At 44.6% G+C, this 15764-nt stretch overlaps 1 protein-coding gene across 2 annotated transcripts in view; it reads left to right on the forward strand.

Annotated features, from left to right (window-relative positions):
• Positions 1-444: 444 nt before the first annotated feature.
• The window catches only part of LOC101105937 (tyrosine-protein phosphatase non-receptor type substrate 1-like), a 77761-nt gene continuing 62441 nt past the window's right edge, over positions 445-15764 (forward strand). For both annotated transcript variants that reach the window (XM_060396905.1, XM_060396904.1), the window contains exon 1: positions 445-599. In XM_060396905.1, coding sequence (XP_060252888.1) covers positions 467-599 — 133 coding nt within the window. In that variant the 5' untranslated portion in view covers positions 445-466. The remainder of the gene's footprint in view (positions 600-15764) is intronic.

The following is a 15764-nucleotide window of genomic DNA, read 5'->3' on the forward strand; positions in this document are numbered from 1 at the left end:
CAAGTACTCAATCCCATTCTCTGCCACATCATTTGACCCCTCTGTGCCTCAGTTACTCTCTTGTGTTAGTGCCTCACATTACAGGCTCATGGTATAGGTCACATGCGATGTACATGCAACGAGCTGAGTTCAAGGCTGGCTCATGGTGCACTAAGTCAATAAAACCTGTTGCTGATACATACTGAAGAAAACACATAGGATCACATAAGGATGGACAAATAACTACTTTGTGTTTTCTTCCAGGAGCAGCAGGTTAAGGAAGAGCTGCAGGAGATTCAGCCTGAGAGGTCAGTGTCAGTTGCAGCAGGAGAGACGGCCACTCTGCACTGTACCGTGACCTCCCTGAGCCCTGTGGGGCCCATCTTGTGGTTCAGAGGAACTGGGCCAGGTCAGGAGTTATCTACAGTCCAAAAGAAGCCCTCTCCCCAGAGTAACAAATGTTGCAGATGCCACAAAGAGAAACAACATGGACTTTTCCATCCATATCAGGAACATCACCCCAGCAGACACTGGTGTCTACCACTGTGTGAAGTTCCGGAAAAGAGAACAGGGCGACGTGGAGTTTAAGTCTGGACCAGGCACTCATCTCACTGTGAGTGGTGAGTACGGCCTTTGTCCCCTGGACTATGATAATATGTCAATAGGAACGCCCTCCACTCTTTTGGGGAAAAAGAAAAATCAGGTGCAACAGTGGGTGCTTATTCATGATCTGGACATAGTATAATTTCACTCTCTTCTACAGATCAGGGAAGTTGAAGCCTGTTGGGGTCGTGCTATTTGCTCAAGGCCCTGTGGCTGGTAAAGGTCGGGAAAGGCAGGAGGCCAGTCTGCCTGGCTCTACAGCCCATAGTCCTCTCCATCTTGTCCAGGCTTTGGTTCCAGGGATGAGGGAACTGAGAGTCTGAGTGACTCGCCCTGCCACAGGCCAGGTATCACCTCCCACTTCCAGAGAGTGCTCCCCTCAGTGTCGCAGAGTCTTCTCCTCATTCAGCAGTTACTGAGCACCTACTGTGCGCCAGACCCTGCTCTGGATGCTGTGGAATAAGCAGTGAACAAAACAGACGGGGCTTTTCTCCCATGAAGCTTGTGTCCTCTTCCCTCCTAAAGAGGAGAAATCCATCCAAGGCAGGGAGGGGAAAGTGTGTTTCCTTATTTTCTCTTCAGAATGCTACACTGAGAAGAAATTCCAATGGCACCAGCTCAGTGTTTACTCTGATGGCCCTGCTTGGAGGAGAGGCCTAGAGGTTGGGTGTTTCCTGGGAATCTGTTGAGAAAACCCTCCTGTGATTCGGGGACTGACACACAGTCACTGAAGGCTCCCAGCAGAGCTGGGTCATCTCAGAATGTCCCTCCCCAGGGAATAGGTTCCCCTTGTGGGTGACTTAGGAGGAGCCCCAATGAGGTAGCAAAGGTGCTCATTTAGAGTGTTCTGACAAAGATCCTGGATCCTCTTTCTAACTCCTGAATCCTGGACTGTCAGTGGAGGAAGTACCTTTAGATTCTACCATCCTCCCAAGCCCACATGTATCGATGGGGGCCTGAGGCAAAGAGGTGACAGGGGCCCAGACCACAACCACATGGTCAGCGAGGGGAATCCATCAAGAGCCCAGTACAATTCAAGGTCAGTCTCCTTCCTGTGCCAGCACTGGAACTCGTTTCATGGAAGAATCTGGCACAGAGAAGCTGCAGAATAAAAGCTCCTTGAATTAATCATGGAACAGGCACTGTTTCCCAAAGGTGCAGAAAGCCCCTCACATTCAGACCCTGAGCCTGAGGTGACTGGAAAACTCTCCCTACTTCCAGCCACGTGATCTCAAATCCCTCATTCCGTATCAGCACCTAGAGCTGGCCTATGCTTCAACAGTCACTTAATACTCAGCATATGGAGACAGCATCATTTACTGTACTGCTGATGGACACTAAGTTGTTCCTAACCTTGGGCTACTGAAACAGTGCTGAAGAGACAACTTTTCATGCGTCCCTCTCCTCAAAGGAGGAACACCCACTGGAAGTGGCACTGCTAGATCAGAGAGCATGTGGATTTTAATTTGTGTGATGATATTGCCTAATTTCCTCCTAGTCATGGCAGCAGATGAATCTCTCCAAACCTCCAGACATCAGCAGGGCAGGTGGCTTTATCCTGATTTTGAAGGTATTACTAAACTTCCCAGATGGTGGGTCTCCTGCTAAGTCTGAATACAGCTAGTAAGTGGCTCCCCACCTCTCAGATCTGCTGGCTTCCAGGACTGCTCATCCTGTTCCCCAGGCCGCCTGCCCAGATAATCCCCTAGATGAGAAAGAAGGGAGGGGAGGAGCAGCAGCCGGTCAGGTGCTGAATCTTCTTCATGGTGTTTACTTCTTATAAGCAGTGTCTGGGGAGGGGCTCATCTGTTTTCCCTTTACAGATGAGGACACTGAGGCTCAGAGAGGGGACCTGGCTGGTGGGCAGGTAGGGGAGCCAGGGTTGAAGCCCAAGCACCTTGACTCACAGCTCTGCTATCTGCACCCCCTGCTGTGCCTGTCAAAGTGTGGAGGAAACTCTCCTGTTAACTCTTGTATTTTTCTCTCCTTCAGCAATAAGCATTTTTGAGAAGTCTCGTGCGGGAAGCACAGCTAGCTTTACAAACCAGATTAGATAAACGCTGCAGTGCCTCATGACGTGCTGAAATATTCCTAAAAGTCAGGGCTCAGCACACGTAGCAGCATCAGGAATCTTTTATTCTGCCCGTTGTTGTGATGTTGCCCTTCACTAGGCTTTCCTGCGGAGCAGGTCCGGAAGGTGAGTGTGGACAGAGTCCAGAGGGGCCACTGCAAACCCAGCAGCACCAGACACGCCCATTCCTGGCTCTGCAGACTGAGGATGAGGAGTGGGAGGTGTTCCCTAGAGGGTAATGAGGGCCCTGCGTGAGCAAGAGTTCCTAGTCTAGACTTGGGTGTCAGGAGCCCATGTCTTTCCTTGTTGCTACAGGGCCCCCAGCTCTTGGCCCTTAGAGGTCTCTCCTCCCTGTAATCGCTGGAAGTCAGGAATCTGAGGGAAAAGGGAAGGGTGGTGGTCAGTGTGGAGGCTCCTGAAGGTGGGCACTTGCTCTGCTGATGGATATGAAACTTTGGAGGTGGCAGGAAATACTCCTGGGACAGAGTGGAGTGGTACTGAGGAAACAGTCCCTTCATTCCTCTCCCCTCAGTTTTCTCATCTATAAAATGGTAATCCTCATGGTCTCCTTTTAGGAGAGTTGGAAGGATTTGAGATGCTCTGTCTAAATCAGCACAGCATACGGAATTCCCCGATTGAGGTCTTATTTCAAGGCTGAGACCCAGTTCCCTATGCTGGGCATCCTCTCCTTCACCTGTAGAAAGGATAATCACACAACCTTTGCAGAGTGTCCTGAGGGCAGAATGACCTGGTGAAAGGACAGCTCCTCAGGGAGCGATGGTGCTGGCCTCCCACCTGTGCAGTCCTGGGAGCGTCTCACAGTTCCCTCTAGTCCTCAGTTTCCCCGTCTGCAAAATGGTGATAATCATACTACCTTTCAGGGGTCCATGATGACTGGAAACGGTCTAGGAAGTCCTGAATGGTGTGGGTTAGAGTTGGTCATGACTGGAGCGACTAAGCACGCACGTACACACGCAGATGTTACGATAACAATCATAGGTGCTATTGATTAAGCACCTATTATATGCAGGCTCTGTGGTTTACAAACATCCTCACTTATCTTACCAGGGGGAGCTATTGTCCACGTTGTATGGAATCAAACACTGAAGCTCAAAGATAGAGAACAAAGCTATTAAAATCAATCAGTCCTGCTGAGATGATCTCTGAACATTCCTTGACGAGTGTCCTTGGTCAGCTGCTTCCTCCCTGAGCCTTGTCCCGTCAGTGGAGCCGCTCTCAGCCCTCCCCCTCAGTACTAATGCAAGGGTTAAATAGCTGAGGGTCCTAGAGAAATCAGCCCATCTTTATGCTCTGAAGAAACTTTCAATAAGTTTCACAGCATCTTCTCCCTTTGGAGGCATCCAGGATGCTGTTGTTTTTATGACTCAACATATTCAAGTAACGTCTCCTCACTGCGTCCTCAAATGTTTGATGAAATTTAGGAAGAAAGTTAAATGCTTAAAAATGAAAATATCTGTAACATTTGCTGTCTGCGAACTTTTACAGGAGATGTTGGGTGATAATGAGCAATTTGGAGACACCCTCCAGCACCCTACACAGGAGAAATCACCCTCACTTTTATTGGCTGATTTGTGTACTTTTTCAGGACACAGGAGATACTTCTGCCTGCTTCTGAGGCCTGTGTCTATGTTTCTTCTGATTTAAGAACCATTAGGAAATTAACCACCTTTGGCTGCTCAGCACTCAGTGATCTTTGTTTTCAACCCAAAACTAACCCAAGAGAAAAACCCATATTCAGAAAAACATCTCATTGCCCTCTTACTTTGAGACTCTGGAATCAGCACATTATTCCTACTGGAATATTAATGGAAAGAATGGAAATTATGGAGTAAATTCACAGACACCTGAAGGGACAGCTCTGAATACAAAGTTTGGGTTCAAGATAGACCTGTGTTTAGTTTTGTAAACTATCTTGTGTTATACGCACAGAAGAAATGCCTGATTTAAACCTCACTGCAGTCCCAGAAAGGGAAATGCCTGCTGTCCCCTTTCGCTTCAGTCGTGTCCAACTCTGTGTAACCCCAGAGACGGCAGCCCTCCAGGCTCCCCCGTCCCTGGGATTCTCCAGGGAAGAACACGGGAGTGGGTTGCCATTTCTTTCTCCAATGTATGAAAGTGAAAAGTGAAAGTGAAAGTCACTCAGTCGTGTCCGACTCCTAGTGACACCATGGACTGCTGCCCACCAGGCTCCTCCATCCATGGGATTTTCCAGGCAAGAGTGCTGGAGTGGGGTGCCATTGCCTTCTCCAAATAATCCCCTAATATCATTTAGAGTGCAGTATACATTCAAATTTTCTAAGTATATCTTTTATCATTGTTTTTGTTCTCCAAAAATGCCTTTTAATTCATCTATAAATGCATGGTCAAATTTTCCTGTGACACCATCTGGCCCTTGAGGATCTTTATTTCTTTTTTAATTTGAAAATGTATCAGAATTGTTAAGGGCTATTTAAAGTATTCATTTCATATTATGTGAACTGTGATAGCTTTTGCTTTTGGAAGTATTTGGTCCATGTTGTCTATGCTGTCAAGTTTCTCCTTATAGCTGTTCATCAGTTCAGTTCAGTTCAGTCGCTCAGTCGTGTCCGACTCTTTGCGACCCCATGAATTGCAGCACACCAGGCCTCCCTGTCCATCATCAACTCCCGGAGTTCACTCAGACTCACATCCATTGAGTCCGTGATGCCATCCAGCCATCTCATCCTCGGTCATCCCCTTCTCCTCCTGCCCCTAATCCCTCCCAGCATCAGAGTCTTTTCCAATGAGTCAACTCTTCGCATGAGGCCAAAGTACTGGACTTTCAGCTTTAGCATCATTCCTTCCAAAGAAATCCCAGGGCTGATCTCCTTCAGAACGGACTGGTTGGATCTCCTTGCAGTCCAAGGGACTCTCAAGAGTCTTCTCCAACACCACAGTTCAAAAGCATCAATTCTTCGGCACTCAGCCTTCTTCACAGTCCAACTCTCACATCCATACATGACCACTGGAAAAACCATAGCCTTGACTAAACAGACCTTTGTTGGCAAAATAATGTCTCTGCTTTTGAAGATGCTATGTAGGTTGGTCATAACTTCCCTTCCAAGGAGTAAGCGTCTTTCATCTGCAGTGATTTTGGAGCCCCAAAAAATAAAGTCTGGCACTGTTTCCACTGTTTCCCCATCTATTTCCCATGAAGTGATGGGACCAGATGCCATGATCTTCATTTTCTGAATGTTGAGCTTTAAGCCAACTTTTTCACTCTCCACTTTCACTTTCATCAAGAGGCTTTTTAGTTCCTCTTCACTTTCTGCCATAAGGGTGTTGTCATCTGCATATCTGAGGTTATTGATATTTCTCCCAACAATCTTCATAGTATTCCCTTATTATACTTTTGATATCTGCAGAGTCTGTAGTGATGTCCTCTGTTTCATTTCTGATAGTAGAAATGTGTCATTCTTCCTTTTTCTTTCTCTGTTATACTGGAAGTTTTTCAACTTTATTGGTCTTTAAAAAGAAACTTTCAGTTATTTTCTTTATTGTTTCTCTGTTTTCAATTTCACTGATTTTTCGTCTTTATGATTTCCTTCCCTCTGCTTGCTCTGGGTTTACTTTGGTCCTTCTTTTCTTGTTTCTTGAGTAAGGAACTAGGATTATTGGTTTAGACATTTTTTCTGGTGCCACACCAGGGTCTCCTCTTTGCTGGGGAGTTAGGAGAGTGGGCCTGGGTGCCTGACCGCTAGGTTACTTCTCCAGTACCGGGGTCTCTAAGTCTGTCTCCTCTTCCACCTCAGAGTTCTCCTATGCTTTTCCCTTGTGTTATTTCTAGGGTTCAAGTTGTACTGACCTGGGTGAGCAGGAGAGAAGAATCCACTCCATCTTGCCTGGAGCACCTTGGAAATACTTCCGTCTCCTGCTGGGGCTCAGGCCAGGGCTGGCATTTCTCGGTCCTGTGGGTCTCAAGTCTGGAAATGTTTCCAGGGACATCCAGGTTGTGAGGCTTGAGCCAAGTGTAAGATGCCCGTGTGATCCTGCTGCTGCTCAAGTTGGTCTCCTATGAGCATGCACATCTTATTGCTCGTTTCCTTGAAATTGGGGTGTTTTTAGAATTGGTGTGTTTCCAGCCTGATGGACCTCTCGTCTCTCAGTACATAATAATCCAATAAGTTAATGGAGTTTTGGGTGGGTTGGTTGGTTGGTTTTTATAGAGGGAGAAAGGTTCTGAGTCCTCTAATTTCTTGGTTCTATTTTGTCTTTCAGGAACCTAAATACCTCCCCCTACTTTTTTCTTTTTCCCTTCACCACTCAATTGCCAAATTACACTTTTTACTCCTTTTCGTCTCTTCTCCCCAGATGTTGTATATTTTAACTTATTCCTGTCCTTTTCTTTTTTTATTGACTTCCCTGGTGGCTCAGATGGTAAAGCATCTGCCTACAATGCAGGAGACCCAGGTTCAATCCCTGGGTTGTGACGATCCTCTGGAGAAGGAAATGGTAACCCACTCCAGTACTCTTGCCTGGGAAATCTCCAGTACTCTTGTCTGGAAAATGGACTGAGGAGCGTGGTAGGCTACAGTCCATGGGGTCGCAAAGAGTCAGACACAACTGGGCGACTTCACTTTCTTTCTTTCTTGCCCATTTATTCACATCTCTCCTTGAATTAAGTTCCGATAGTCACTGTAAGTAACTACCATGTTTAGTGATTTAATGTGTGTGTGTTAAGTCACTTCAGTTGTGCTGATTCTTTGCAACCCTATGGAGTGTGGCCCACCAGGCTCCTCTGTCCATGGGATTCTCCAGGCAAGAATACTAGAGTGGATTGCCATGCCCTCCTCCAGGGGATCTTCCTGACCAAGGAGATCTTTTACATCTCCTGCATTGACAGGCAGGTTCTTTACCATAGTGCCGCCTGGGAAGCCCTCATACAGTTGCAGCACGCAGAAATCTACAACAGGCCAGCTATTGTAGACTAGAGTTCTCCTACAGAGCACTCCTTCTGAAGTCCCTTCTGAAGGCTGTAGGGGAGAGTCCATTTCCCTGCCATTTTCAGCTCCCAGAGGTGCCCACAGTCCTTGGCAAACGGCCCCACATCACTCTGACCTCTGCTTCTGACATCACATCTCCTTTTCCAATTGTCCTGCCTCCGTCTTTTACTTATAAGAATCTTGGTGATCACATGGGCTCTACTTGGAAAACCCAAGATAATGTGCCATCTCAAGGTTCTTGACTTGATCGCTACGGATCATCCCTTGTGACGTATGTAGTAATATATGCACACATTCTGGAGATTCTGTGTCGACCCTTTTCAATCAAGCATAAATTGAATCCCCTTCCTATGATCTGTGCACTGCTCTGTAGGACACTTTTCCAGTATTTTCAAATTTAGGCAAATTTAATATCACTTGCGGTATGTTGAAGTAACTCTGGGTTCCTCTTCTATCTGTCTTGTCTCTTTCTCCTGCAGTTTTCCAGGTGGCTGGCTGAGGATGGGATTGCAACCTAGTGAGATATTGTGCCCTAGGATCTGTTGAATTTTCCCTTGTCTCACAGTTATTTTTACTTCTGGCATTTTCTGTATAAGAAAGAGGACACTTGCAGTCTGGTAGACAGTGAGTAAGAATGAATGAATGACCTTTTTACTCTGATTTCTGCCTTGAGCTGAGCCCAGAACAGGACGCAGTCAACGGCTCAGAGTGGGGATGGGCCTACATAGCCTCAGGTAGAGTAAGTGAGACCACTGAGAATGGCTCCTGTGTGATCCCTCTAATCATTCCTCTTGTCCCCTGATTGCCAGGCCCAGAGATTCTCCTGGCAGTTCTCCTCGTCAGCCCCAAGCTGCTGCTGCTGGTCAGTGTGTCTGTCATCTTTGTCCACAGGAAGCATTGAGCCTGACTGTAAGTTGGGGTGGGAGGGATGGCAGGACAAGATCTGTCCTTGAAGACACAAGGTCATCAAGGGGGCCACCTGCAGGCCACACAGGGTCAGAGCCCACATGGAGTTAAGAGGTGACACACCTCTCTCAATACCCTCGGGAGTATCCTGTTTCCCTCTAAGAGATTCCCAACTCCCAGGGGGTGTGTGAAGTCCTGGAGGATGTGAGTTGGACTTGGGGTTTTCATAGTCTTAGCAGTTCTCTGGAGGAAGTAGCGAGAAGGTGCTATATGAGGGGAAGCTGAGTGGAGCACATTTCTAGATCCCTTGAACTCTACGGCATTTATTTGGAGGCAAAAGGAATCCATGTTTTAGGGTAAAGTTGAGAAGTCCTTGATCAGCTGTTCTGAGGGGTGTCTTGCTCTGATTCTGTGTGTGATGGAGTGGAAGGGCTGGAGAGTGGGTAGCAGGACCTGGGGAAGAGGGGAGGAGTCCAAGGGGACACAGTCCTATCTCAGGGGCTACCCATCCTCCTAGGACAGGCATCCAGGAGGAGAACACCTGGGCATGTGGGAAGCATGCAGGGAAGATTTTTGATTGATGAGCAGATAATTAAGGATCAACATGTTTTCACCTCCCTCCTTCCTCCCTACTAGGTGCCACCGCAGCCTCTACTGCTTCCTTCCCTCCTTGAGGGGCCCAGCCTAAGAGAATGACCCAGCTGGTATGTTCCATATGCCTCCCCTCCATGCAGACCTGCATACCTGCTCCTGAGCTCCTTCCCACAGTCCTTTGTGTCCCTTGAGCTGGGTCTTCATACGTGATCTTGAGCAGGGATCATGGGAAGTAGCTCTGGGCACTGACTCAGGACATCTCCCAGAAATGTGAGAACTAGATCTACGCAGACAGGTTATCTCTCATCCATCACCTCTGACTTGCATGACTACACATTAATGGACCCTGTACTGAGGAGTTACTCTGTTCTGGATTCCTGCTTTCACCTAACTCCTGATCCTCAGAGGTTCTCTAGTTCCTCTTCAGTACAAATATTCCTCATCTTTGTTTAAGAGAAATTACTCTCCTTGTCCATTGTCTAAATGGCCTACTTGTCAATTCTGGAAAGTAGTGTCCCCTCTTCTCTCTGCGATGGGAAGAGGAGTTTTTCTATTACTGTGCATCCTTCTCAACCCTGTTGCTCATAAAATATACCATGTCCAGGAACCTGGAGTCATATCTTTCTTTTATAGACAATATTCAAAATGGTTATGTCCAGTGGTGAGATGGTAAATCTTTAATAGTTGACTTTAAAAAAAAAAAAGCTTGATTGATAGTACAATTTTTGGTGTAAATACTCCCAATGTGGTTAATTTCAAGTTAGCAAAATCAATAATTAGCTTGCAAAATTCCTCAAAATGTAAATATCAGCTTTCATCAGTCCAAGCCTCCTCTAGCACACCACAGAGCTCTTTCCAGTGGGTAAGAATCTGCCCATTCTTATGCGCATCTCTACTCTGTGATCCCAGACATCATTATCTCTTCCTGAACCATTGCTATGGTCTCTAACTGGTTTTCCTGTTTCAGGCGCAGTGATTCTCTGGAAATGTCAGTCAAATCTGGTTGCTCCTCTGCTCCCTTCCCTCACATACCTGCATGGTTCATTCTCTCTTCCTACAAGCCTCTGCTCAAATGCCACTTTATCAAAGGCACCTTTCATACACCACCCCGTACAAAATATCAATTCCATTTCACCCTGGCATTCCATGCCTCTTCACCTGATTGGTTTTTTCCTGAGAACTTTTTACCATCTGATGTAGGAAGTGCTAACTGTGCATCATAGAGAAGAACCATAAAAATGACTATGTATGCTGAATCCTGGACAATGATCTCAGTAATCAATGGGAAAAATAATGATTATTCTATGATCTTTAAAATTTACTTTCAAAACCTTAAAAACTACCTTACTCTCATCTTTAAATATATGGAGACATTTTTTAAAAGTAAATCCAATAATATATAGTTTGACAAATTAGAAACACTGAGCGTTAATAAAACTTCTTTATAAAAACTTATCCAAAGTGTTTCAACAGTGCTTGACGTCTCCTTTTTGTATAATTTACAATGATTCAAGTCAATGTATGGCAAAACCAATACAATATGTAAAGTAAAATTAATTAATTAAATTTTTTAAAAAGAGTATCTTTTTATGACGTGATGAATTACCAAGCTCCTTGCTATGTTTGGATCAGTTTCAGACATGATATGCCTTGTACTCTCAGTGTTGTGAAATCTTTACGAGACTTTCTTTAATTTGCTGCTCTCACTCCCTCTGGGATCTTTTCACTCTTGGCCCCTCACCACCAGCTTCCTCATTTATGTGGTCAGCGGGCCTTCGCTAAGTTCTTCTCGCTGCACATCTGAAATTTTTCTAACAGTATAAAGTTACTACTCCCATGATCAGCTATTTCTTCTGTAATCCATTAATTTTCAGTTTGAACATAAGTTTCAGCATCATTTGTCATCTCTTCATTGCACTTTTCATTTTTGCTGCCAATTCCTTTCTACGATTTTTTTTTGTAAATGTCATGTAGATTTATCATCAGATGAGGGAGACAACAAAAGTACATATTTTAGTGTTTCTGCCTAAACAGAGTAACAGTGGCCAGTAACTTGAAGAAAGGACATGATGGATACAGATCACAATGAGCATCTATTAGCACATAGTGATTTGTGGTCTGCAGGACAGTTAGCAGCAAAGCTGTACTTTATGCAATTGCTCACAGCAAATTTCTTGTGGTAAATGACATCTGAACTGTCATGTATGGATCTGAGAGTTGGGCTGTGAACAAGGCTGAGTGCCAGAGAATTGATGCTTTTGAACTGTGGTGTTGGAGAAGACTCTTGAGAGTCCCTTGGACTGCAAGGAGATCCAACCAGTCCATCCTAAGGGAGATCAACCCTGGGATTTCTTTGGAAGGAATGATGCTAAAGCTGAAGCTTCAGTACTTTGGCCACCTCATGCGAAGAGTTGACACATTGGAAAAGACTCTGATGCTGGGAGGGATTGGGGGCAGGAGGAGAAGGGGACGACCGAGGATGAGATGGCTGGATGGCATCACAGACTCGATGGACGTGAGTCTGAGTGAACTCCGGGAGATGGTGATGGACAGTAAGGCCTGGCGTGCTGCAATTCATGGGGTCGCAAAGAGTCGGACATGACTGAGCAACAACTGAACTGAACTGAACTGTGTGTTGGGGGATTGGTGCTATTCAACTAAACTGAAATTCATGCACCATGCAAAATGTAATGTTTCTTCCTCAAACAGAAAGTCAGTTCTAATGAGAAGTGACTTTGAATCCTCAGTTGCCAAAACAGTGACTGCAACATACTAGGCTGTTAATATTTAATTTAATAAATGATTGAATTAGTTTTTACTAGATAATGATTTCAAAATAAAAATTACCTAAGTCAGTCACCTGGATCTTGTGTTTTAAAGTCCTTTCATCAAAGGCTAATCTCTCTTCTTGTGTTCAGAAATCCTATAATCAATTCAATATTCTTCAGAAAGCAAGGAATTTAAAAACCAAAAGAATACAGAAAAGCAAAATTGTCATTGATTGGAGTTTGTCAAAGGGGCTCAGAACCAATGAAAAGAGGTACTAATGGTCAACAATGGAACAATTTGAGCAACAAATATATAAAGCATTGGAGATACATATGTATGTGTGTGTATGTATATATATGCATATTCTGAATGTTTTTGTCCCCTCAAACCTCACATTTTAGAATACTATTGTCCAAGGTGATCCTGTTACAAACTGGCACATTTGGAATGTGATTACTTTATGAGGGCTCTCCATTCATGCATGGAATTAGTACCCTTGATTGCAACCATGAAATTAAAAGATGCTTACTCCTTGGAAGGAAAGCTATGACCAACTTAGATAGCATATTCAAAAGCAACAAAGGTCCGTCTAGTCAAGGCTATGGTTTTTCCAGTAGTCATGTATGGATGTGAGAGTTGGACTGTGAAGAAAGCTGAGCGCCGAAGAATTGATGCTTCTGAACTGTGGTGTTGGAGAAGACTCTTGAGAGTCCCTTGGACTGCAAGGAGATCCAACCAGTCCATCCTAAGGGAGATCAACCCTGGGATTTCTTTGGAGGGAATGATGCTAAAGCTGAAAGTCCAGTACTTTGGCCACCTAATGCAAAGAGCTGACTCATTGGAAAAGACTCTGATGCTGGGAGGGATTTGGGGCAGGAAGAGAAGGGGATGACAGAGGATGAGATGGCTGGATGTCATCACCGACTTGATGGACGTGAGTTTGAGTGACCTCCGGGAGTTGGTGATGGACAGGGAGGCCTGACGTGCTGCGATTCATGGGGTCACAAAGAGTCGGACATGACTGAGTGATTGAACTGAAATGCCGGGGTCCAGCCCTGGTGGATCCAGGGAATTCGACGCGAGGACGGCATTGGCAAGGAGAAACTAATTTATTTATTAATATAGAAATATAAGATTAGATTAGGAAGAAATGGTATAGTAGGAAATTTAGGCTGAGAAAAGGAGGCTGAATAACTTGGTTTACATGGAAAGCCACTAAAGTTCCAGACAAGGAACTTGCACCATCTACGTTAGGCCACCGGCGTCCGTTTGAATATCGGAGAGTGCCCCGCCTTGGGCTCTCTCTCTTACGGATCTTAGAAGCCGGGACAAGTAAGTAGACGTGGTGAGCCTCCTCGCTCCAGATGGGAATTCAGCCGAAAAAGGGAAGAAAAGAACGACATGGGGAAGCCCAGCATCAGTGCAAGACTCCAAAGACTCCACTTTCAAAATCAGCTTATATACCCCAAGTTGTACATAAAGAAATAATGGAATATGCAGAGTTATGCAGGGGCAGCAGTCCTGACCCTCATTGAGACAAGGCTTTCTTTTGCATACCCTCCCATTATCTTCCGGCCAAGAGGCCTGATAACGTTTTTATGGCTCTCTTCCTGGATAACTGTCTATCAACCAGAAAAGTCCTTTTCCCTAGAAGTGTTTTTTCTTTACTCTGCATCACCCTCAAAGTACTAAATAAAGTTTCATTCCTGTAGAACAAAGGTGTAGTGGGTTATAACAAAGAAAGTACTTAACTCAAAGATCTAATATTGCTAATACCAGGTCTACTACCTGTTTTTCTATATACCAACTATATCTAAAAATAAAGGATATGAAAATTTGGCAGCAAGTATTGGCTCAACAAATGAAACCTTTAATCAGTCTTATTCTAATGATTTTGACTCCTCGGAAGCCCCTACATTCCTAGGATGTTTTAAGCTTCCTATGCCTCCCGCAGTCGGGAGGCCTCAAACAATTATATGCACAGCTGTACGAGTCCTGCAGGCAGGCTAGAAAGCCATCAGAGGGGTTTTTGGATTGAAACACTCATATTATGCCCAGGAGATTTATTATCTAAAAGCTCTAAATTAATTTTTTTCTTTTCCAGAAAAGGTGGTGGGGGACAGCCCCTGTTAATATCAGAAGAGTAGGTGGAAAGCATAACACAGTAAAGCAGACTGGTCTTGGGGGTGAGGGATGCTCAGGAAATTCCAGGGGGAACCCCTGAAGCCTGATCACGTCCTTGCGTTTTGCCAGGCTTCCTTCCTCATGACCTTGTCACGGTGGGATTCCTCACGTTGGCTCCCGGCACTGAAAAAGACATCCAGTATCTTAGCATCTTCTGCCATGTGAAGATACAATGAGAAATCTGACATCCAGGAAGACCCTCACCCAATCATGCTGCCACCCTGATCGTGTACTTCGAGTCCCCATAACTATGAGCAATAAATTTCCTCTGTGAGCTGTTCAGTCAGATGTTTCGTTCTGTGCGTGTGTGCTCGGTCAGGTCTGACTCTTTTTGACCCCATGGTTTATAGCCCAGAAGGCTCCTCTGTCCACTGAATTTTACAGGCAAGAATACTGGAGTAGGTGGCCATTTCCCACTCCAGGGGATCTTCCTGAACCAGGGATCGAACCTGAGTCCTTTGCATCTCCTGCATTGGTAGGTGGATTCTTTACCACTGAATCACCTGGGAAGCCTTGTGACATTTTTGTAATAACAGCTCAAATAGACTAAGACAGATTATAGCCCAAATTATAAAAGAAATATATATGAGCCCATGTTGGTATAAATAAATAATTTAATATATTAATAAATGGAGGAAATTTTATTAATGAATTTTAATTGTAAATTCAATTACAATGTTGTGATGTGTTTTGTCACCCATCAACATGAATCGGCCACAGGTATACATGTGTCCCCCTCATCCTGAACCCCCCCACCACCTCCCTCTCCAAAAGTTTTCTGTGCAGGAAAGTCCCAAGAAATTTATGTACAAATAGATACTTTGGTCTAAATAAGGGAAAATCAAGTTCACCACTCCAAAAGTATGGGCTACACCTGTTAACTCCCTTTCAAAGAGGACAGAAAGAAAAGAGGAAAAAGGTAACTTCAAGGTAGGGAATCTAACAAAAATAAGTTAGCCAGGTCATCAAGAGTTCATCACCAATCAAAAATCAATATCAATAGGCATAAATCATATAGATTTGATTAAAAATGGCACTTTTCCTCTGGGATCTTCTTCCCTAAAGCCCTTAACCCTAGTTTAATTATGAGCAATGCATGGGACAAATTGTACTAATCCTAGAGAAATTTCTGATAATACATCTGAATAATATTCATTCAAAAACAAGGAAAGTCAGAGGTGTCACAACTGAGAATAACCTAAGGAGACATGACAAGTAAATGTGTACAGTATCCAGCATGGGATGTTGGAAAGGACAAGGATTTATGGAAAACTTAAGGAAGTCAGGTATAGGCTGAATGTTTGTGTCCGTTCAAAGTTCACATATTCAGATATGATCCCTGAGGTGATGGTGCTCAGCAGTGTGTCTTTGGGAAAGAATTAGATCATGAAGGTAGAGCCCTTTCCCAGAATGTCACATTGTTGGAATCATGAAGCATGTAGGTTTTTGCTTTCAATTATTAATAGCATTTAAGATTCCTCCACATTATGTCAAGGCTTGAGAGCTCATTTTATTTTAGTTCTGAATAATATTTATCTGGGTTTATCAATTTCTTTATCAATTCACCTACTGAAGGTCATCAGGGTTGTTTTCAAGATTTTGCAAGTATAAATAAAGCTGCTATGAACTTCAGGGAGAGTCTTTTCCAGGTCTCTTCCCAGTTGGTACCCCAAATA

This window comes from Ovis aries, chromosome 13, assembly GCF_016772045.2.
Source record: "Ovis aries strain OAR_USU_Benz2616 breed Rambouillet chromosome 13, ARS-UI_Ramb_v3.0, whole genome shotgun sequence".
In the NCBI taxonomy this organism is placed as follows: domain Eukaryota; kingdom Metazoa; phylum Chordata; class Mammalia; order Artiodactyla; family Bovidae; genus Ovis; species Ovis aries.